This window comes from Boleophthalmus pectinirostris, unplaced genomic scaffold (genome assembly GCF_026225935.1).
Source record: "Boleophthalmus pectinirostris isolate CB_2022bp ecotype Guang Dong unplaced genomic scaffold, ASM2622593v1 HiC_scaffold_18, whole genome shotgun sequence".
Classification (NCBI taxonomy): Eukaryota; Metazoa; Chordata; class Actinopteri; order Gobiiformes; family Gobiidae; genus Boleophthalmus; species Boleophthalmus pectinirostris.
In genome coordinates, this window is record NW_026571133.1 from 31,172,784 (window position 1) to 31,197,907 (window position 25,124).

At 38.9% G+C, this 25,124-nt stretch overlaps 1 protein-coding gene across 1 annotated transcript; it reads left to right on the forward strand.

Moving 5' to 3' along the window:
* The first annotated feature begins 81 nt into the window (after window positions 1-81).
* rimbp2a (RIMS binding protein 2a) lies at window positions 82-23,455 on the forward strand. Its single transcript, XM_055153188.1, has 18 exons — window positions 82-164; window positions 11,334-11,439; window positions 11,553-11,632; window positions 11,711-11,820; window positions 12,655-13,470; window positions 14,585-14,736; window positions 15,277-15,628; window positions 15,898-16,337; window positions 16,620-16,775; window positions 17,012-17,158; window positions 17,967-18,057; window positions 18,324-18,446; window positions 19,249-19,415; window positions 19,861-20,029; window positions 20,107-20,207; window positions 20,658-20,729; window positions 20,989-21,156; window positions 23,231-23,455. Exons 1-18 carry the CDS (start codon window positions 82-84, stop codon window positions 23,453-23,455), a joined length of 3,558 nt encoding a protein of 1,185 aa, XP_055009163.1.
* Window positions 23,456-25,124: the final 1,669 nt, after the last annotated feature.

Below are 25,124 nucleotides of genomic sequence, written 5' to 3' on the forward strand. Positions count from 1 at the left end.
GTCCGCACATGTCCCACTCGACACACTAGTTGCACCAAACAGTGACCGTGTGATCGTTAGCGATTAGCTGCTCTGCCACTAATGGTGCCTCTCATGGTGGGGGCAAACTTTGACACATGTCCTGGGACTCAGTTCCAAAAACATGCCATCTGTGCCCAGACAAGGTGGGGATGACCAGGGATAAATGCAAGCATAAAAGCACTGGCAATGGCAAGGGTGACTCAGCCTGCCTTAGAAAGATGTAGAGCAACTCATAATTAGTTTAGTAAGTGGGTGTAATGGTGAGTGAAAGGGGAGAAATTATTAGCTAGATTTCAATTAAAATAATAACAGTTTTCAACTCAATTAAAGCTGCATTACTTGAAAACTCCTTATTGCTCTGGCCCCAGGCATTCATTTCAAATTAAATTTGAACTATAAACCTATTATATAAACCTGTTATATACTTTGTATGATTTAAACATTGTTATCAGCAGTTTCCTCTTTGTTCCATTTGTATTGTTGTATATTACTATTTAAAACTGACACTGCAATGTTGTCAGATTTTTTTGTGTGTTAGTTTAATTTAAAGGTGCGGTGTGTAACTTTTCTGTTGGAGGGTTCATCAAATGCTTTTCTCCATGGAAATGTTTTTACAGTGTCTGGAATGTTTCACAGTATGGCATTAAACCTTTCTGTCTTCATGGAAACCAAACCAGACCATGTTACGGGTCAGATCTGTGGAGAGGCAACCCTACACACAGTCAGAATGCCTGTTTTTTAGGTATTTTTAAGCTATAAAGCCACATATAATTTAATACATGTAAGTTAGAGGTGTATAATGTCATACTGTGGAACATTCCAGGCAGAGCAATGACATATTCATGGAAACAAGCAGGTGTAGGACCCTAAATAAAGATTTACACAGTGCACCTTCAAGTATTATTAAAAATTTTTTAAATTTAAAAAAAACTTTTTTCAATGCCAACATATTACAGCATTATTCCAGTTAATCTGAGTTATTCTCAGCCATAGTTCATGCATGTAATAATAAAATTTTAATATTTGAACACTTGATTGACCTAATTCTCCATGTTAATTCTTTTTGCTAGTGTATTGCAGTCCTCTTATCAGTAGTGTTAATTAATGGCATGATGTGTGTGTGACGGAGGGCAGATTAGCTTGTTCCTATGGGCCTGCTTTAGACTGATTGAGCCTCTGGGGCCATGCCTGACAAAGACATGTGCAGCCCATATCTCCAGTCAGCAGCTCTGCCTCATCACTACTAAATGGAATGTGCTGGTTAATTTCTCCCTCGCCTCTGAACTCCTCATCAACTCTACTGTTCAGAAAGGCAACATCATGACAGAGATTGAAATTGACAAAACCAGAAAACAAAGCTAATACATTTTACTTTTTGTAGCTAACTTTTTCTCTATTCCAACAGGTGCAGACCAACTATGAGCAGCTGAGGCAGATGTTTGCTAGTAGTAATCCAATAAGTCCCCTGACTGTGTGGAGAGCCTTAAATGGGTTGTGAAGGTAAGGCAATTCAATTTATTTTACAAAAAATACCTTGACTGGGGTCCCCTGTCCACAGATCTGACCTATATCTTGGCTTAGTGGTGTCATCTGCTTGCAAAGGGATATTTATTCGAAAGGTCGTGGTTCGAATCATGCTGTCAACATAAAATTCATTGGTTGAGCGGTCAAATCCATCGATCCAATATTTACCTGCTATATTTAAGGTTGCAGTAATATTTTTTCAGTAATAATTTACTTCTTCATGTTACAAGCTGAGATTTAGATTTCAGTGAGATGCCACAATAACACAGAGCCTGTTATCAAGCGCCTAATGCAACAGAGTTAACCATTCAGCCACAACATAAGTGAATTGTACTGTACTGATCCACTCACTCCGTAATAACAATGGATAAACCCTTCGCTAATCTGGCAAAATCATTTGTACCACCAGAATTACTTCTCTACAAATAACCCAAATCTTACAATACAGTTCCAAAGAAAGCTAAGAACTCAAGTGAGCAGCCAATTCCCAGAAACAGAAGCTCTAATAAATCATTTTGCCTTCCATCCCATCTGAAAACTTGCTACACCAATTAATTTCTCTGTGCTCAAACTTTAAAATAAAAGTGATATAATTGCTCTGCATGGGGTGATAAGAGCTTGTTTTTCATTGCGTTCTGGTGTGCCAATAACTATCAGACACACAGTGGCTCCTCTCATTACAAATCCTCGCCTCCTGCATCTGTTATTGATTGTCTGTTTTGTCAGGATGTTTGAAAGAGGAATGCAGCCATCTGAAAAATACTGACCCTTTTCCCAATACTGTAAAGGAAGGTTTGTCACTTTCTCATTGTGTATTGATTCAGAAGACAAAGAGACTATTTACAGAAAATTACGGCATGGGGCAGACACAGATGGGGAAAAAAACTGCCAAAAACACAAGGGACTGGCTGTTTTTAAGGGAGTAGACACTTTTTAAAGTTATGTAAACAGGGTTTTGTCACAGCTCTGTGGGAAAAGCATGAGTTTGATCTGCATGGCTTAACTTCTGTTATGTATTTTCACAAAAAAGTGTATAGAAAGTTGCTGTCCAACTTGGCTGATAGGTGGCTTTAGTTTGAATTTGTTGTTTTAAATCGTATTTAGAATGGTTTATGCATGTTTATGCTCTCAGTTTTTATAATTTTTTTCTGTTCTCCAATTTGCTTTATTCTTAAACTGTGATGCACATAGATAAGGCTGCAAGATTAATTGCCATCAAATCAAAATTGCTATTTGAATGGACGCAGTTAGTAAATTGCAAGAACGATAATTTCCTACACAAAACAGTTAACAACAAATAAGTAAAATCTTCTGTCTTAATCTGCATTAAAAAAAAACAAAAACCTGCTAACCCTGTAGTGTAGATCTATGCAAACATTTTCTGAAATACATGTGATTCTTCTATTTGTCAGTTCTATTTGCCAATTCTCCTGGACACGTATAAAATGCGAAATTTGAACAGAATCTGATTATTAAAACATAAATCACAAATCCAATCACAGTCAGAAAATGCAATAAGATATTTTTCTGAAATCGTTCAGCACTACATGTACAACTTTGCAGCTTTGCATAGTCATTTTGGAAAGAATTACTTTCAAAAGTTAAAAGTTAAAATACTCAACTTTTTGATCCACATAGAATTGTAACTGTATAGCAAACAAAAGCATAAAATCTCCTTTACGAGACTACCAGTTGTTGTTGATGTTACTGTGCAAATATGAATATGACACTATTCTAATAGTATCAAACCACCTTCATTCTGTAATACATTCAATGTCTTTCTTTTCATGTGCCCTAGAGAAATAATTCAGTGAAGTTTGAGTAAAAATAATTTTCACTCACTTCCACGTTCTAAGGGAAGTCTGTATTCATTAGATAATGTTTTTCCGGGTTGTATGCTGCCTATGTTTTACCTTGTACTAGAGATCTAGAAATGCTATTAAAATCCATACGCTTGGGCAAGAGCATAAAAAAAATCACAAAATATGCAAACGTATCACACCTCAGTCATGGATGAGCAGATCTTTCCAATAAAGTTGCACCTGGACAATTTTATACAGATTTAAAAATGTAGTCCCCTTTTATGATCCAGCCTTTTCATATCCACATTCTCTTGCAGAAATGTTGTATTTAGTTAATGGATCTACATTTTGAGAGGCCCTAAAAGACTATAATTTCTTAGAAACCCAAGTGTGTGCCGATTACATAAGGGTTAACAGTTGAAGTGCTCTGGTGACAGTCCTCCTGCCCTGAGTATTGCGCAGCTTACAGCTCCCTGTGATTATGCAAAGCTGAACACCTCCAAGCGACCACTCGAGGAGGTAAAGACACTCAGTTTTTATCTTACAGGGAGGGACCAGACAATGTGATGGGTATCTGAGATGGGTATTCTCTAGTATTTTATTCTTATGCCTCTATGATCTTATATAGCCTTAACTGTTTCTGTGAGCTATGGCAGCTGCTCCTATCTGTGTGTGTAGATAAGGGACTGGGGTCACGATGCAGCTAATTTGAGAAACAACTTGATTTGGGATCAGAGATGTGCGACCGAAACTGTTTCTTTAGAAAATGTCTTGATACTTAAAAGATATATTGTCTTTGTTCTATCTGAAGAACAAGTGTAATATTTAATTATCTGTTGAAACACATATCAAAATATGACAGCACACATTTGGAGATTTTAGAGGTCTGCTTTAAAGATTCTTATGTTTTTTTTGTTTTTTTTAAAAACTTAATTACTTAATTAAACCAAATTCAGAGCAGATTTTGCCACATGATCATCCTTGTTCGCCATTCCAAATTGCCACAGCTTGATACAAGATGACTTCTTGTGGAAATTACTCAAAAGGTTTTCCTGTGTAATCCCTTAGTTGTCCAGGTATCATCAGATCTGAATAACCCACTTAGATGGATGAGCAGCAAAACGTCTTCACTCTAAAATTTTGTCCATTTGTCAGAATTGAATTCTTTGTTGGCTATTCCTGTAATTGGAAAAAAATATTAATGCAAGATTATTCTCTGCTCTTGTTAAAATCTCTGTATTAATTTACACACAATAAATAAATAAACCTTTGACTACTAGACCTGTATTTAGTTCTTTCCCATGTCTTAGCAATCTATCAAAGACAAAGCATCAATGAACAGGCGTCCAGTCGATAGCAGATAATTTGTTTAGTATACTGTACTGGTCTCTTAATGATCTCTTAATAATATCCATCAGTCTGACCACTTCCTGTTTTCCCTTCTCTGCAGCATATGCACGAGTCTGTCAGGCTGAAGCAGCGGCTGCACACGGAGCATGAGCCTGGCCTGGTGGAGCAGAAGGGGCCAAGTAGACTGCCAAAGGTATCTGTTTTCTGCTTTTTGCACACACGGGTCTTGGGGCTTCAGTCAGTTCATGCCAATGCCACTTGTGCACTTTCACTGATCTTAATCTCACCAGTGGCCCCATAGTGCTGAGTCACTGTCATTTGCTACTGTCCCTTGGAGTGTAAAAGGATCGGAAAACTGTCCAAAAGTCCTCAGGGATATTTGAAACGTGCTGCTCTGATGTTTTGTTTTTGGTACTTTGATTTAGTTAAGTTTTTTAGACTCACCTTTATAATCATTACACTTGAACAAACACTGCAACAAAATGAAGTGCTGCATCTAATGAACCCGAAGTGCAATGAAGCAAATACAAGATAAAAATGTATCATATAGTATCTAGGAACTTGGCACATCCTTGGGTGTGGGTTGGAAAACACATTACATGCTAGAATGTTTAAAATTATTACAAACCACTGCAATATTCTCAGTAGTGACTCTTGGGTGAGTGGTTCCTTAATGTAAAGCGCTTTGAGTGGAAGGTAAAAAAGCTCAATATAAATGTGACCATTTTACTATTTGCCTTGTGAATGGGGTTAGTATGCTGCAAAAGAACAAATCTAATCACACATTTTATGCTCAAACTACAGAAAAAAAATAAAATAATAATAATAATGATTGTCAATAATTGTCATTAACAATGATTTTTAGATGTCAGATTTAAATTTTGATGCTTTTATTGTTGACACATTTTGATAACACCTATTCTTTCATCATAATTTGTGTATTTCAGGGTTATTCGTTAATTTAGCCTCTCATTTGCATACATTTGCATCTTATATAATGTGGCACACACTGTTTGACAGCAATTACAACACCGAACCAGCTTAATTTTATGCTCTCATTTATCATCCTTGCTTTGCCTGTTTACCGAATATGAAAATAAATCCACAATAGCAATCAATTAAAAACCCTCTTTTTCTAATAAAAGCTGTGTAAATACTCCTCAGTTGCTTCTGGATTTGTCTGCACATGCTTTGATGTGCTAATAAACAGTTGCTAAGCCCTGGAATTTATGTCAAGGTTTTGCTGTTTGTTAAATCGTTCATTGTTTTGGTGTTTGTAATTATGAATGTTGAACTGCAAATGTACAAATACGTTACTGAACAGAGACCTGAGAATTTAAACATTTTATTTTTGATGTATCTAACTCATGTTAGGTTTCGTTTCAGGTGCTTAAGTATTAAACTATAACATACATAGATATTGTAAACCTCAATATTCATGTAAAATGGCTTAATAATTGAAATGGTCCTTCCTGTTCAAAACTGCAGAACTGGCATTTCACCATAGAAAGCAGTGGATTTTAATTTATGTTTTGTTTTTACATTTTGGAACCTACATGTATGACCCAGTGTCTGAAATTGTGGAATAATCAAAAGTATGTAGGAGACAGAGGCTCAAAATCCTCAAATGCAGAACAAAACGTGAAATATGTGAAATCATATAATCAATACATGGAATATATATATATATATATATATATATATATATACATACATATATACAGTCCCTGACAAAAGTCTTGCCACTTATCCATTTTATCATTTTATAGAAACAAAAGCTTATAACCTGACTTTAAATTAATCGATTGGTTTTAGAAATGTCTCATATGAAAGCTAAAACCCTCCCAAATTATGCTCAATATACTAAAATAAATTTGCTTCACTGAAGAAAGATTGATCATTTAATGAACACAGAAAGGTCAGATTTTGGCAAGACAAAAGTCTTGTCGCCTACAGAAAACTGAACAAATAATTTACTTCAAATACAAAAATATGTTGCATAACGTCAGTGAATTAAGTAGTGGTGCTGTGAGATCCATATTTAATATCTTGTATGACTTCCATGAGCTTGAAGGACGCATCCATGCAGTTCGACAATGATTCATACAATTTGTTGAAGTCATCAGGAATAGCAAAGAAAGCGTCTTACATGCCTCCCAGAGTTCATCAAGATTCTTTGGTTTTGTCTTCCATGTTTCCTCTTTCATTCTACCCCAGACATGCTCAATGATGTTCATGTCTGGTGACTGGGCTGGCCAGTCCTGGAGCACCTTGATCTACTTCACCTTCAGAAATTTTGATGTAGAGATAGAAGTATGCGATGGAGCACCATCCTGCTGCAAAATTTGACCCCTTTTATGGTTGGGAATGTAAGAGGTAGCTAATACTTCTTGATATTTTAGGTTATTGATATTGCCTTCCACCCTGCAAATGTCTCACACACCCCCATACTGGATGTAACCCCAGACCATGATTTTTCCGCCACCAAACTTAACTGTTTTCTGGGTGAATCTTGGATCCACGCAGGCTCCAGTAGGTCTCCTGCAATATTTGCGGCGGCTGTGATGTAATTCAACCGAGGATTCATGTGAGAAATCCACCTTCTGCCACTTTTCCAGTGTCCATCCTTTTATCAGGCTGTGGGTCTTGGCAAATGCCACATGGTTTTTAATTGCCTTTTGTTTAGTGCTGGTTTCTGTGCACTGATTCGACCATGGAGGCCAGAAATAGAGAGACAGAAATCTACAAACTGTTGTGGTTTACACAGGGACTTGAGGTGACCAGGCCTGGTGGAGCTCTGCTGCAGTGGAAAAGTTGCTGGCCTTGGATTGTCGAATCAACAAACGGTCCTCCTGAGCAGTTGTCTCGCGGGGTCTGCCGGACCTGGGCTTGTCAAAAACATCTCCAGTCATTTCAGATCTTTTTCTTATTCTTTGTACTTGACGCTGAGACACATTGAAGGTGTCATTCACCTCAGCAGTGGATCTGGTCTTCAGCCTCTTGATAATTAACGCTTTGGTCTCAGGGTGGATCTTAGGCATGTTGTCAGAGGTCAAGTTGCAGTTGATGTGAAGGTCTGGTGTGCTGGGGTTCTTTTTATACACACCCACTAATTGATTGATCAGTAACTGATCACAGGTGAGGCAGTAATCTAGGATTGGGTGCATCATATGACAAGGCGACAAGACTTTCGTCTTGCCAAAATCTGACCTTTCTGTGTTCATTAAATGATAAATCTTTCTTCAGTGAAGCAAATTTATTTTAGTATATTGAGCATAATTTGGGAGGGTTTTAGCTTTCATATGAGACATTTCTAAAACCAATCGATTAATTTAAAGTCAGGTTATAAGCTTTTGTTTCTACAAAATGGATAAGCGACAAGACTTTTGTCAGGGACTGTGTATATATACATATATATATATATATATCTATATATATATATATATATATATGTATGAGGGAAGGCTGTTATAACATGGATTTCATGTAATATGTTTATTTTAACATCCAAATATCCAAAAATAGAGGAGTTATTGTTGGTTGTGTACTGCAGTGTTGGAGGAGTAACCTCGGGTGAGCCTCTGGTTTGACAGGCCGTCATCTGTGCGCTGTCTGTTCTCTATGCGCCTCTGTAATCACACTGTCAGCTGTCATGGTGTGTTGTTGTGTGTTGCTGTGCACAGGATCGGCTCCAGTTTATCCCAGAACGTGATGATGGACTACACCTGTTAGAGGTATGGTCACAAAAAAAAATCATCAACATATAAGGGACTGTATTAGTATACATGGTTAGGGCTGAGTAATATGCCATAAAGTAATCTTAATAGAGCCTAGATCAGAATGATCTTTTAAAACAACTCTTGTATCTTTCTTTAAGAAGTAAATGATTCATTTGAGAGGTCACATTTCACTGTGAAATGAAAAAAAAATGAAGAAAGTGTCTGTTTAAGAACTACATTAAACAGAGAAACACTGATTCAACATTTGAAAATATAATCAAAATAGTGCATGATCTTAGGGTGTCTAAATCAGGAATAATGAATCATTGGCCATAATTAATCAAAATTTGATTAATTTGGCATTATTATGAAGAATGTGTCACACTTTTTTTTAGCACAGTAATAGGATGGATATTGTTTGGTAACTATGGGATAACTGTCTTGGATTAGAAAATATTGTAGAAAGTATCATTTCAGATGATTCTTGTTTTTATAGTGTGCCAGGATTGCACGTTCGGCTACTGTATACCGTATAATCATATTTACCTTGTCTATTACTGTGCTGTCAAATAAAGTTCTATCAAAAATGGGTATATCAGTTTATTTACATATAATGAAAACCAAAGTCTTATAATGTCATTCAGAACAGAATATTAAGTATTCTCAAACACAGCTGTAACTTTGATTAGAAATGGTGTTAGAAATATACCACATTAGTTGAATTGTGCTGAGAACTATGCCTTTGACCTTTTGCGATTAAAAATAGAAGCTCCCTTAAAAATATCCCATTACTCTCCATGTAATAGTTGCTTATTGTGGCATAAAGGTGTATACCAGTATTTCCAAATGTATCCTTTAGATGCATGTGCCTGCTTTATCCAGTCTCTGTAATTATTTTCTCATTTCTCTTTAATCCTTTTGTCATGGCGAGGGTGTGTTTTGGTGGGGGGTCAAGTGAACTCAGGTCAATCATGTCAAGTATTTTAATAAGATTCAGTTGTGAGGATTACACATGCACTGATACCTGTTACTTACTCATTTTAGTTTACCAGATGTAAAGACATAGTTTTTTTTTTTTTTAGCAAATTTTATTACATTTAATTGTGTCATTTTAATTAAATTTGTGTTGTATTTTTAGTTATTACATTTGAATTGTTATATGTTTGTATGCTGACCATTCCCTGATTGAAAGATTAAATGTGTTTCCATTTATGTTCATTTTTTTGTGTTATTATTGTTTTCTTAACTTCTCTTTTCATTGCTCTGGAAAGAACTTTAAGGACAAAATGTTGCAGGTATTTCTGTTCATGCACTGTTTTTGTCTCTTAATTTGTGTTTGTTTTGTATTCCATCGTAGCTTGTAGATTTTAATCAGTTTGAATGACACAATAATCACTATACATAAAGCTCTCCTTAAACAGTTTACTTACATTTGGAAATCAATCATTTTTTGCATGCTGGTTTAGTATGTAAATAAATGTAGCATACACTGGCAATGGAACTTTGAAATCAGAACTATGGTATAAAACATGTTTTTATTTATACTAAACTTCTATTTAATAAGAGTGTGGTGTGTAAATAATATTTACTTGACCTTTTTTCTGCTACAGTTCTTTGATTAAGAGATACTCAATACCTATTAACATTTTGCTGTGTTTTCATGTTTCAGCTGTGTTATAAATTACAAGCTGTAGATACTTGTCCATGTTGGAATTAAACCACTTCCACACAACATGCTGCCCTAAGCTAAAAATGACAGAAGGAATCTCATTGCTACAGCAGTTATCTAAATCAGCACTAACAGATAAATTATTTAGTCACATCAGCAGATATCTAATGTATGTTTTCTTCTTTGTTTGTGTTGTGTGTCATAGGTTAAGTTACATGTCCTCAAGCACAAATGTTGCCTACAGATTGAGACCAACCTGCAGTTTTCCAAAGAGCTGCTAGAATTGTGTTTGCAAAAAGGAATTGTGGTTCTTTTTCAAACTGTTCAAATTAAATACTACATACACGTGTCAGCTGAACAACAACTAGAAACTGGTGAGTTGCCCATTAACACTGTCATGTTTTATATACATGTACTATTTCTGATACAGCCACATTCCTTTAGATATGCAGAGCAAATCTATTAATAACAAGCCATGTGTCTGACTTTAACTGAAAGAGACTTTGCATGTATGATACAGTTTCTATGTAAACTAGCTATTACTGTAATTGTATCTATTTGGTTTGTGCTCACATGCCTGTTAAATGTATGCAGTATTTTAAAGACCCTCAAAGATGAAAGAGCAGCTTTAATCACATCTGATCACATGTGATCACAAGGCGTATGATCAGAATAAACTAATCTTCCAGTGCCTCACATAACAGCTGTATCAGCTGTATCATCTCCTGACCAGGGCCAGACCCCATTAAAGGAACACCACTTATTCATGATCAATATCTTCCCTAATTGATCACGGGCCAGATGTATGGCACACATGCTATTTAACACATTAGTATTCTATCGGCACACAGTGCAAGCTGCACAGCTACAAGATAAGGCCTGATGTAGTCATGTAGATGTACAGGGTGTCAGAGAACAGAGGTCTGTGAAGTGCTGGAAATCCTACTTCATTTCCACTTGAAACTGTGGTTTGGAGACATATCCTCTACTCTGTTTAATGAGCTGGCATTAACATAGGTGTTTATGTATTTAAAATGCACATCCCATCTCTATATCATTATCTTGAAGTAAGTAAGTAAGTAGTGTAATTTCGGAACTTCATTTTACTCAAGATTTCAATGACAATGACAAGTATTAAAGTTTACAGAAAAGAGTATGGAAAAGATTGATACATACTTATTATATGCCATTATATGTCCATGTGCTGTAGGAAATGAGCGTGTGGCACTGATCTACTTTGTGTCAAAGAGCCGTTCAGACTGGAGACAGACAAAGACCAGACCTGCTGTCAATCAGAGAGTGCACCGTGACCACGGCTCGGCCCAGCAGCCCAAGGCAGCCCTCCTCCTCCGAGGTCGGTTCAAAATGTCACAAATTTTGTATGACTAGATTTAATGACTACATATGACATTTATTTGATATAACAATACAATTATTGTCCAACCTGTACTGTACATGTATGTAAAGATGGAGGAGGAGGCTAGCCCATCACCCAGGTCCAAGCCTCGCTACACAGGACAGGTCCGCCTTTGCACTGCCCGTTACAGGTAAAGACCAAAGTTTTTGTTTACTTAAAAAAAACAAACAAACAGATTTTAATAATATTTTTTCTATGTCCTTTTAAGTTACAACCCTTATGATGGACCAAATGAACACCCTGAAGCAGAACTCCCACTTGTGGCTGGGAAATATCTGTATATTTATGGCAACATGGACGATGATGGCTTTTATGAAGGTAGGCATAAAATATATTTTTATATTTTATTACAAATTGGATTTCTCAAATAGTTACCACAAGTCTGGTAGACACCATTAATTCTGATTTCTTTAATCTTTCACACATTTCACAATTTATAAATATAGATCTTGTTAATTTACTCTTTGTAAGTGGTGACTGATGCTCTATCTGACTAATCTCTTTGAGTTATGAGCGCTTCTCCATCACAATCAATCCTAATCCCTACAGCGAGCAATCCAGACGTCATTTTACGCTGAAGACATAGTACAACTCATCTGCTGTGATTCATTAGCCGTGGGCGGTGAGGTAGCATGGCATTGTGGAGGAGCCTTGTGTTATGACGAAGGAGAGAGAAGCAGGCTTCAGACCAAGCTGTTGTCAAGATGGGACCTTGGTCGCTTTTAGCCTGATGACTAATCCAGCAGGGCACAGTTTAATCATGTGCACACATATACTGCACACACTGCAAATACATAGGCACACACAGATGGCCTCTGTGCCTCCAGAGAAAACTACCCTGACGGACAAGAAAGATTTTCAATGCAGACATGCTCCCTTTGGCTACACTGTACAGTACAAGCCCCTTTCCCCCAAACAAACATGCTTTGATTTTAGTCTATTGCCTGTCAAAGAAAAATCTTAAAATTCCGAAATATGGTTTCAGATAATGTCATGTACATAGGGTAAATTACATAACATATTATGTAACCATTTGAATAGCCTAAATTGTTTAAATTTGTAGTTTCTATGACTATGTTAGTCTTGCATGTAGGTGTTATAATAATATAACACTGATTGTCTGTTTCTAAGAACTATTTTTTACATATTTAGGAGAGCTGCTGGATGGCCAACGTGGGCTGGTTCCATCCAACTTTGTGGAGTTTGTCCAGGACAAAGAAAAGCCAGCAGCAGGTGAAGGAGGAGAAGACCTGGGATCACTGGAGCATACCTCATCCCTCAGTCTGACTGCAGTGGACAGTAGTGCTTCTCAGGAGGGCCTCCTGAGCTCGTGCAAAGCCTTGGTCCCCTGTAGCAATGGGACAGGAGAGGCCCTGGACCCTGAGGACCTGGCAGAAGATGTAGTGCCTTATCCCCGAAAGATTAATTTGATAAAACAGCTGGCACGCAGTGTCATAGTGGCCTGGGAACCTCCGATAGTGCCTTTGGGCTGGGGGAACATCTCTGGCTACAACGTGTTGGTCGATGGGGAACTTCGTGCTAGTGTCCAATATGGTGGCAGGACCAAGTGTCTTCTGGAGAAGTTAGACCTGGACGGGTGTGTCCATCGTGTGTGTGTACAGTGTGTCACTGACAGAGGCTTCTCCGATGAGCTGCGCTGCACTTTGTTGGTTGGGGCCAATGTAGTGGTAGCGCCTTCTGGTCTGAGGGTGGACGACATCCAGCGGGACACTGCTGAGCTCTCTTGGTTGCCAAGCAACAGTAACTATTCCCACACAGTATTCTTAGATGGGGTGGAGCATGCAGTGGTAAAGGCTGGAAGATATAGATTACGTTTTCACAACTTGAAGCCCCTCACAGTCTACAAAGTGATTGTGGTGGCACAGCCACACCAGGTGCCATGGCAACTGCCTCTTGAGCAGAGAGAGAGGAAAGAAGCTGGAGTGGAGTTCTGCACACAAGCAGCAGGTTTGTCATGATCTAAACATAAAAGAGTTATGAAGGGTGCAGTATGCTGTAGTAGTACTTTCACAGAACATTGTCTTACTATGTCATGTATGTTGTGTATTCTGTTTAGGTCCGATTCCATTTTGCAGAACAGGTCAGGATAAATCAACACATTTTAAACTGGGTTAAACATTCAAAATATTTTCTAGAAAACACAAGACACAGTATGATATTAGTACTAAGTATTGTTTGCACTGCAGTATAGTGGTTTCACTCCTTCCATATTGTGACTTTGACATACCTATGGATCAACAAATGTAGACAATATTTGTGCAAAGCGACTCTCTGAAAATGCTTTTTTAACAAATGCATGTACAAATACAGCCAATGGACAAATAGATTGATGTCATTGCTTTGCCACTTTGAACAAATGTTGTATTTGCAATGAGCCTTGATCATCTGAGTAGATGAAAATACCAAAAGACACGATCCTTAGAAATTAAAATGAGTAATTTCAGCCTTTAGCTCACTTAGAAAAACACCTCTCACTGTAGTGACTATTTTGTATCTGTGTTGAATTAGCTTCTGCATGAATGCAGATGTGCATGTTTTATCCACTGACCCAGGAGACTAAGCAACAAAGCACAGGCTCTAGTTAGTCTGGCTGGATTGTGTCCTGCATGCATTGACAATGGTGGTGTGAAACCTACATTGTTCAACAAAGACATCTTAGTGCAATTCAGCACTACAGCTCAAATGTAACAGTAAATCCCAATGTGCACTTATGAGAATAGCTGCTACTAACACTATTTGGTTTTACCTACTAGGCACTAGGTCACGAAATGCAGAATCATATCATGCACAGCATACTGTGTGCATATGACTTTGTGAACCCTACCAGCTTAAAATGGCACCCAGTATGAAGCTCATCATTAGATCTTAAAACAAAAGCAGCATGTTCTGACTTGTTGTACCTTTTATAATCATCAAATATTTGTCCTTTGCATGGTTGTATCTCCCCATCTGTTCGTTGGATAAAAATGTCTGTCAGTCCAATATTTTAATTTTGTGTGTTAGAACAATTAAAACATCTTATGAAAGATGCATGGCTCATAGGTGTTGTCTGACTGTGCAGGCCCACCTCTGCCACCCCAGGACGTCCAGGTGCACTGTGGACAGGCCCCAGGAGTCCTGCAAGTCCGCTGGAAGCCCCCCATTCTCTCCCCCACTGGCACTTCCAATGGGGCAAATGTCATCGGTTACGTTGTATGCACAAAAGGACAAAAGGTGAGAAAGTAAGAATCTGTAGTTAGACAAGAAGTATTAATATGCCCTTTATTAGCTTTTGTTATACAAAATTATTAGTAGTACACCCATAGCTAATACAGTTGTAACCTTCAGTAGACAGGGTAATTATTAATAAGAAGATTAGGATATATAGCACTGGTGGGGTGCCTTTTAAAGTAAATGACATTATGTCATCGGATTTGGAAATTCACACAGCACTGCCACCTACCTGCATTTCATAAACTGCACAAATCATTTTGTGTCAAAAAATAGAAAGCCCTCTAATACCCTCTAGTGGACAAACATATGTAATATTAAAAGACTAAAACTCAACTGGATTATATCAGTGTACAATAATGACTACTTTCAGTAAACAAGATGGCAAACATGGCAAACCATCCCCACCTAGAGTTTATATTATGCAGAGACAATTAATTTCTTTTTCATTTAAAAAATAAATAAGTGTGCCTTCTTCTTTTTTTCAGGATAGCATTTTGGAATAATTGTGCTTTTGTTATATTCTCTCTTTTTTTTATTCAGATTGCTGAGGTCATGTTCCCAATGGCTGACTATGTCACAGTTGAGCTAAACAGGATTCAGTGCCTGGAGGCCCGGGAAGTCATAGTTCGGACACTGTCTTTACAGGGAGAATCCCAGGACTCACAAGTTGCTGTCATTCCAAACAACCTGCTTGTGCCTCCCCCTCAACTGGCCCTGCCACCTCCCATGCACCCCCACCCGGGGCCTCCTCCACATGGCCCACCCCTCCTCCAATCGCCACATCTTCCTCACCCCCAGCCTCAGTTGCCCGGACCTCCCTCAGCACATGGATCACCTCTGCCACACGGACAACCTCTACCACCCCAAGGTCCTCATCCTCCACCACCCCAAGGTCCTCACCCCCCACCACCCCAAGGGCCTCACCCCCCACACCAGGGTCCTCACCCCCCACCCCAAGGTCCTCACCCTCCTCTCCAGGGCCCTCACCCTCCACCACCCCAAGGCCCTCACCCCCCACACCAAGGCCCTCACCCTCCACCTCAGGGCCCCCACCCTCACCCTCCAACCCAGGGTCTTCACCCCCCACCCCAGGGTCCCACCCTCCACCCCCAGGCCCTCACCCCCCACACCCAGGGCCACACCCTCCTCCCCACGCACAAGCCCATCCCAGGCTTCCTCATCCAGGAGGCCCCCCACAAGCCCAGATTCGACCACCACATCCCCAACCAGTGCATCTCCAGCCACACCCGCCACACCAAGGTCCTAGGCCACAGCACCAACTGCCTCTGCTCCCACAGCACCCACCCCATCCTGTACCTCAGAGACCAGTAAGTGCCAGAGACCTAGATGCCAAAGACCCGGCAGCTCACCACAGAGGAGCTATTCCACCCGGTCAGCCTGGCTGGGACCCACAACGCTCCCCCTCCGCTCAGCCGCCTCCATTACAAGGCCACACGCTGGAAGCCCCTCCCCACCCGAATCCTCGATCACCCTCTCCACAGCGGATATTACCACAGCCACGCGGGACTCTTATCCCAGACACTGTTGCCAAAGCTATTGCCAGAGAAGCAGCACAAAGGGTGGCAGCTGAGAGTGGCAAGGTTTGATTTATACATTAATAAAAGCTATCAAACCAAAATGTGTCGTAAAGCTCTGGTGACAAAAACAATTAGCTGTTTCTATCAGGCCTGTATCATCAATATGTTGAAACTTTGTTGCTGTGACAGAGATAAACTATAAACTGAATGATAAAATGATTCTTTTATCCCCTTTCTCCACACATGAAATCCTTTATACTTATTTAAGATGTGAAAAGCTAAGAGCTAAAATACACAAAATAGAAAATAAAAAGTCTCTTATTAACTTCTTTATTGTGTTTGCAGGGGGAGAGGAGGCCAGTCAGATACGGAGAGCAGGGTCAGTCATTTCATCCGCATCACTCTGATGAAGAGGAGGAGGATGAAGAAGGCTTTGGCCGCTGCCGCAGGAGGGGGCCTTCTGTGGATGAGTTTCTGAGAGGATCAGAGCTGGGCAGGCCGGTAAGAGAAGTACTGATGCACTGGGAGTTTTCTGGAGAAAACTGTGTGCTCAGCGTTGTGTTTGAGTGTGGGCATGTGCATGTTAGGGTAGTGCATGCTTTCACCCTCTGCCTCTGTCTCTGTACGTCTCTCCTGTACCCATCTTTGTGTGCGCTCATATTATTGTGTGCATGTTTTTCTGTGGACTTACACAATGATGTCTGTGTGTTTGTGTTTGTTTGTGTGACTGCCAAAAGCCTCACTATAGTCACAATGAGGAGTATCACAGCGAGAGCAGCCGGGGCTCTGACCTGTCTGACATCATGGAAGAGGATGAGGAGGAGCTGTACTCTGAGATGCAGCTGGACGAAGGACGTCGGCGCAACTCGCACAACACGCCCAAGGTGCTGTTGTTTGCCCTTACTCTCAACCCAACAGTCTTTACTGTGATGGCACAGACTCTTACGTATGAACTGATGCCCTGACTACTACTTAGATCTGTTGATTTATGAAGTACTTCTATCAGGTAGAAGTAGAATATAAATTGGTTGCTAACAACGGGTTGAAGGTTTGGAGATAGACTTAAGATTAAATTATATTTTTTTGAGCTTTGAATTTATATTTAGATAGATTAGGTGGTGATAATGTGCTTGGGATTATAAATATTATTATATTATCAGAAATTTAGTGAAGTGAATCCTTTATATGCATGCTTTCCCATAAATTCAGTAGAGGTTAAAATGCTACTCTATATTATGGCCATGTCCACATTATGTACGGAATACTATTTTATTTCGATACTTAATTTAATTGCAAAGTATTACATACAAAATAGTGTGGACATAGCTCCTTATCTTGAATTTTTATATATATATATATATATATATATATATATATTTTTTTTTTCTTTAATATCCTGGCAAAGAAATGGTTACATTGACCCAAGCACAGCAGGCTGTCACTACTTGATTTAATTACTCAGATCTGATAGTATTTCCTGATAATTTCCCTCAGGCTCGTGCTTGTGTTTGTGTCTGCTGTATGCGTCTGTGTTTCAGTGTGCCTGCTTGTGAGCGCTGCATGGTTTGTTTAAACACTGTATGTACTTTGTCTCAAAGTGCTTATCCACACACACTGTGCCAATACTGTCTGTCCACAGCCCTTAGTGACATGTGAGTGTTTGTGAATGTTCCTCTGCTTATCTTTTTCCAGGGAAACAACGTAGGTCGACACGACCGGGAGCCAGGCAGAAGAGTCCAGCACAGTGGTCCTCAGAGGCGGCCCCTTATGGTGCCCTCCATTGGTCAGTAGAGACGTTTCGGATCCTGCTCAGATAAAGATGTCTTCCATAGTGTTGTACTGTGTGTAAAGTCTCATAAACCTATTGTCTTTGTGTGTTTATGAACCATGCTCATACCATTGCTATAATACAGTCAAAATGGTGACCACAAACAAGTACTTATAGAAGTCCAGGTTGAGACTGTTAAGAGCTAACAAAGCGGTGGCATATTTGATGGGACGTTTTCTCTGTGACGTGATCACACTGTGATTGGTGTTGTTGTCCTGTAGAGGTTACCTCTGAGAATAGTGAGGGCACTCTGACTCCCGTCACTGACGATGTTTACTATGGCAAAGGCCGCCACAGGACGCGCTCCTCCCGCAGGCACAAGGGCAGTGCCAGGTCTTCCCATGGTACGTCCTAATGCCCACAGTCCTGATTTAAGCACCACAGCACAGCGAGCAGAGGCCAGGAGCTGTGGACACATGCCAGTGCCTGCCTCAAATGAATAATAAATATTATTATTATGCTTCCAGTTGAACAGCATGACTACACTGCACTGAAATGATAGAGCCACTTGTGAGCCAGTCCCGTGGTTCAGGATGAATTTTCCACGGTTGTGGATGAAACATGCACAGAGAATGCCTCACTGCACTAAAACTCCAGATGCCTGCTAAACCCATTCCCTAGTGGTACAACTGCACCACACCTGTGACTGGAGCATTCATGCATGCTTTGTAAACGTACTGGCTATAAACAATACCCAGCATTCACTAAGGATCTATAATATAGGCATATACTTATGATGTTTGTTGGTGATGCAGAAGACATCTCCTGTTTTTATGTCATGGAGGCATCACAATAAAACATCTAGTTTCACATTTTGCTTGTTTATTTGCAAGTGACACAGTTATATGTTTCTTTTATCAGTAGATACCTTGTGTCACTTGCATGTGTCTTGTGTGTTGCTGATATTGAGCTCATGATATAGTTAAATGTGTGCACCATTATTTGTCTAACTGCTCATTTGTTTTGCATTGAATGTATTAGATGTTTATTGGTAATCAAGTGTCTATTATATTGTATGTAGCAGTTGCATTTGTTTTTATTCAGATAATTATAATAGTGGCGACTTTGCATGCAGATGTATTATAGAAATGGACTGACACTGAATTAGATTGTCAGCCTCAATCATTGTTTTGTATCATGTTTCAGATGGCTACAGAGATCGGGATCGCCGCTCACCTTATTATGATGAGTCAGAACCTGAGGAGCCATTTCGCATATTTGTGGCCCTTTTTGACTATGACCCTCTGTCTATGTCGCCAAATCCAGACGCCGCTGATGAGGAGCTACCTTTTAAAGAGGGACAGATCATCAGGGTACCAGCTAATCCTTACCATCTGTTAATATAATTACTATTTGTTTTGTGAATACTTCTTGTCACAAAAACTCAGTGTACTTTGTTAGGGAAGTTGCAAAGCTGTGACTCAAGCAGCGATAGCAACATTTCTAGCCCCTTTTCATACCTTGTCCACTCTTCCTCAATGCACTAATTAAAACCTGGATCGCTTTGGTTTGATTACAGGTTAGTGTTTGCACATTCTGAATTAAGTTATCATTCACACACAGTTTTCTTCTAATAAGACAAAAATATTATATTTGTCTTATTAGAATTTAAAAAAACAAAACAAAAACATTGTTCTTAATAATAGACTAAATAAAATTCAGAGATGTTTAGAGGTGTTAATATATGCTTATCTTTGCTCATCTTTTACCTCAGTGGGCATGGTTAAGAAAATTGTGTGATCATTTTCTGTTTCTCAGATCTATGGCGATAAAGACACGGATGGGTTCTACAGAGGAGAAGTAAGAGGGAGAATGGGGCTCATACCTTGCAACATGGTGTCAGAGATCCGCGCAGAGGATGAGGAGACTATGGACCAGCTTATCAAACAAGGCTTCCTCCCCCTCAGCACCCCTGTGGATCGAATAGGTACAATCCAAGTCATACAAATACAGCTATGAACAGTTCAAAAAGGCATATATTTACGTGACGTTTTGCTACTACAGAGCACAACAGAAAAGGCCTTCGTCGTGACCAGGCTTCAAGGAGAATGGTGGCACTGTATGACTACGATCCCAGAGAGAGCTCACCCAATGTTGATGTTGAGGTAAAGCCTACACTAAGGGCTACTTTAAAAATATTTTGTCAATCAACAAAAAATTGTGAAAATTTAAATCAGACAAATGTGACCACCTATTTAGTAATATCAGTTTATACCCTAATTTGGAAGTTTACTTTTACTCATTTTCATTTTTAATGAGCCCCTTTATGATTTTTATCACAAACAATACTACAATATATGATATTAAAATTTTACATTGCTTCAGAATAACATTCATGCTATTATTTGATGATTATGACAATCTGCCCACCTCTGCTTACTCACTTTACTTTTAAATATTAAAATAATGAATACATATAAATATAAATAATAAAATATTAATAAATATTTACTTAACTTTATACTGTAACAATTCTTAAATGTGTATTAGTAAAAATTATATACAGTGCAGGTTAATTTCTTTGACACCATTTTTATCCTCTTGTCTTCTGATAGGCTGAGCTGACCTTCTGTGCTGGTGATATCATTGCTGTGTATGGAGACATTGATGAAGATGGCTTTTATTATGTAAGCGAAGTATTTACATTCAGAGTTGATTTGTTCAGAAATTTACATTTCTAATTGTATAAATAATAGTTTTTCAAAAAAAATTTTTTAACATTTTGCATTCTATACTGTACATTTTTTGGGCACCTGCACAAGTGTAAGAATACAGCACAAGTATTTGGACATTAGCTTGGAATTGATTAGTGTGTTATATACTTTGACTTAACCAGAACAAAACGAAAGATTTAAAAAGGATTAATCTAACCTCTATCTAAACCAGGGCGAGATGAATGGCCACCGTGGTTTGGTCCCCTCAAACTTCCTGGAAGAAGTGCCTGATGACGTGGAGGTGTATTTGACTGATACTCCATCCCACTACCCCCAGGAAGAACCTGCCAACCGCCCCCCGACCAACTCGTCTGGCAGCACGGTCCCAGAGGGCAAACGGGTACATCACCATCGCCGCTCTCAGCGCTAGGGCCCTATGTCCATCCATCCTCCGTCCTCTCTCTTGATTTCCGTCTTTCGCTTCTGTGTGCTGTTCATTGTGTGTGTTTGTCCATGTGGTGACAGTGGTGACTCTTCTTACAAACTAACAACCTCTCCCTACTACTACTTCTACTACTACCCGCTCCTCTCCTCTTTGGCCCCTTCGGAAAAAGAGGGACAAAAATCCAATCAAACCCCTTTCTGAGTCTCAGACAAGGAAGAAGCAAAGCCTGACGCGGACAGAGAGACGCATTGTGGATGAGTTTTGCATGTAGCACTGGTTAAGGAGGACTTGAAAAAAACACTTCTTACACATGAGAATTTGCACTGAAACACAAAACTGAATTGTGATTATTGTGTATAAGAGTATAGGTTATTTATTATTTAATTAACACAGATTGCTATCCAGTAACTTAAATCAAAGAGGAAGCATGCCTTTTTCAAACGTACAACTTGATACATTTTATAACTTTCTTGGCTGTATTTCCTTAAAAAAAGGCTTTGTTTCTTGATGTAGATTACACACACGTCAAACAATCTATTTTTCAGCCCTGTTGTCAGTGGATTTGCCATGTTTGCTCTGAGCTCGACAGACTAAACTAACCGCAGCGCTGAGACATCCATTCTGTATTGTTATAAGTGAACAATAAAGGAAGGAGAATTGGATACTAAAAGCTCTCTCTTTGCTCTGCGTGTCCTTGTGTCGGTGTTGTTGTTGTGGTTGTTTTGAGTTCTCATAGTGGTGTGGGTTTTTACCGACAGTGAGTACGCTGCCGCATCTGATTTCTTTTTTTGTTTTTCCTCACCCGCTTGGCAAAACAAAACAAACAAAAAGAGGAAGATTGTTCATTTCACACCATAAGTGGCTCTGTCTGCCTTGTACAGTAAGTCTGCAACTTGAGATACCAAACTCAAACCATTCTAATGCACACAGCTGGTGGTCTCAAACATGGATTTTCTAATGAAAGTGCATTGCAATAAGTGATAATGTTGCTTTTTTAACTTTTATCTAAATTTAAAAATATTTTAAATGATCTATTGCACACATCTAGCTTTTGCATTAGAACAAAGACTGGTATCTACAGTTGTGTTGCTAGCTGTTGTTCTGTATTTGAGTGTACTATATGTTCCCCTCATGGCCAACCGATGGTGAACCTCTCCGGCTCTGTGATGTGTAGTGCTCAACTCAACTGTCAATGACTTCCTTTTCTCTCTTCTTCTGCATTATGTACAGTGTCTGTGTGTGATATTTTTCATTACCCTTAATGATGGATGTACTATTAATACTCTATATTTTGGTATATAGTCCAAAAATGTTTAGCTAAATATCTAAAATGAGGGCTGTATAATATATTGAATTGTATGTTAGTCGCACTCTTGTTCTCTTAGATCTATTTTAGATTGTATCTTAGATTGTATATTGATTGTGTGTGTGTGGGGGGGGGGCTTTTTAATCAAAGTATAGGTTAATTTTGTCTTCTGTGCACAGTGTTCAGAGTTCTTCTTCCTAATTCTTTTATAATTGTATATAACATAACTCAATATAGTCGTAGAAAATAGTGAATTCCTACTGTTATATTTGAAGTTTGGCATAAACATGCAGAGCCACTGTGGTTTTAGAAATGTACATGCATCAAATATTTATTTTGAATCTCTTGAATCTCTTTTTTTTGTAGCCATTATAGATCATAATTTATTTCACATGGATAGTAGAAACCATAATATCAAATGGCAAATTGCCTGTCATGGTTTTATATCTTTATAAAATTACTCCAGTCAGTACATTAGAGCATAAAGTCTCATTACATTGTGTAAACTCACATTTTTGAGAATCAGTAATACATGAACTATAAAAGCTACTGAGCCATAGAACTCAAACTTTGCTGGGTATGCCGTTTAAAGAGAAAGTTAGCAAATTAACTTTGGAAAGAGTTTAATTTTTGATGAGAAACCACTGTGCTGCATGAGTCTAGTTTCCTTTATAATCCCCTGCCCCCCATGCCTCCACACCTCCCCACTGCTTCTCTCTTCAGGTTGCCACGGAAGCCACCGACACAGTCACCAATGACAGCACGCCAGTTCGAGCACCATCCCCCATAGTGCGCCCCCTTCTGCCGGGCACCATGAGGCCCCTGAGCCCAACCAGGGGCCACCACCTCCCCATGGACCCCCGAGACCCTCAAGATCTGAACAGGAAGAAGAAAGGACTGCTGTCTAAAGGGAAGAAGCTGCTCAAGAGACTGTCACCTGTGAAATAGATAGAAGACACAACACTTCTATGGGCTCTGTACATTGCATTGACACAATCAGTACAGCAGAGTGTAATTGTCTTATGCAGTGAATTTCATTATAACCAATTCTTCATGTGCGATGACGGATATCAATCAATTGTGTACAGTAGAGTGCCAAACACAATCCCTCAGAGGTCGCACTCAGACACATGTTACTGTGATTTGACTGACATAAAAGGATGAATAAAAGAAAAATAACTAGGATTTTCATGACAAACCATAAACAACACTTAAACAACACTTACTAAACATTTGGATTTAAAAAAAAATAATAGAAAAAGTTTTCAATTTCACTTTATTTTCACATTCACATTAGACAATAAATAGGACAATCCAAGTCTCAACTAAACTCAACTTTTTATGAGAAACAATTTATAATTTTACCCAAATTGTATCTGAAGTTTGAAAATTAAAAACTGAGAAGAAACTGTCTTTAAAACCAGAACTAAATCTAAACTAGAACAGGACCAAACCAAGTCTACATCAGGACTAAACAACAGGACCAAACTAAGACCAAATCCGGATAAGTGTGATGACCAAGCCTCTGAATTAATACAATTGATATAATTGGTAAGTATATATATATATATATATATATATATATATATATATATATATATATATATATATATATATATATATATACATACGGTCCATTAGGATGATAATTCATATGTATTTCAATGTATTAGCAATTGATTTCATATTCAATTTTTTTTTTCTCTCAAATAACAGTGCATATATCCCTTGGATACATTACGTAAGCAGGGTAGCTAGGTTTACATACCAAACTGGTTTTAAATGACAAGTTGGAGCTAAGTACATCTAAATACTGTTATATCAAAGCATTTCATAAGTAATGCTGGCTGCTAACATTACACAAAGGCTTTATTTGGTGCAATATAGGTAGCATTGACAAAAATGTGTGTATTATTTAATGTGGCTCGAAGGGAGCTTTTTGATGTAAATTAGGGAGAGAAAATTGGGCATTAAACTTAAGAAGGAGCAGAACGCCAGTCGAGCTTAGTCTGTCTCTGTGGCCTTTATGAAAAAAATGAAAAAAAGATGCTGATATTCCTCATCTAATTGCAGTTGACAGTGTTGATTTTAGCGCATCCTCTCCTTCCCCTCGACTGACGGGTCTCCTCTCTCTCCGCCTAAATGTCTGTCGCTGTCAGAGCTGTCATGAAACGCCTAGTTCCAGACTAAACTGTGTGTCTATCTTCCTATCGCACAAAGGTGGGTGTTGATTGGTGAGATTTTTTGTTTTTGTTTTGGTGTGTGTGTGACTATGTATCTATGTAAGTGATGCATTCATATCGCTCACCTTTCTGTTTCTCCGGAGAGGCCATCATGTACTTCTTGTGGTTGATGTGCTGCTACCTCCACGGGCTCTTTTGTTGACTCAAGTTGACGCCCAAGGCCAAGTCAGAGCCTGTGTAAATCAATGAAGAAGGCAGATGTCAAAAAGGTTGTGTTGGCGCTTTTTGCAGAAGTGTAACTAAAGTCAAGTTTGAGTTAGATCAAGTTTGGTGGATGTGTGGGTTTTTGTGGCTGTAAAAATATAAGATATGACTCAACCGACATGCTGAATCAGAGCGGAGCTGACCCTGCTCCTGTCTTCTCTTTGGCAAGA

Coding starts and splice junctions, on each gene's coding strand:
- rimbp2a (XM_055153188.1), top strand. CDS start 82: ATGGTGCCTCTCATGGTGGGGGCAAACTTTGACACATGTCCTGGGACT. Junction 11,440..11,552: donor GGCAGCCCTCCTCCTCCGAG/GTCGGTTCAAAA, acceptor ATGTATGTAAAG/ATGGAGGAGGAGGCTAGCCC. Junction 20,030..20,106: donor CACCCCTGTGGATCGAATAG/GTACAATCCAAG, acceptor TTGCTACTACAG/AGCACAACAGAAAAGGCCTT.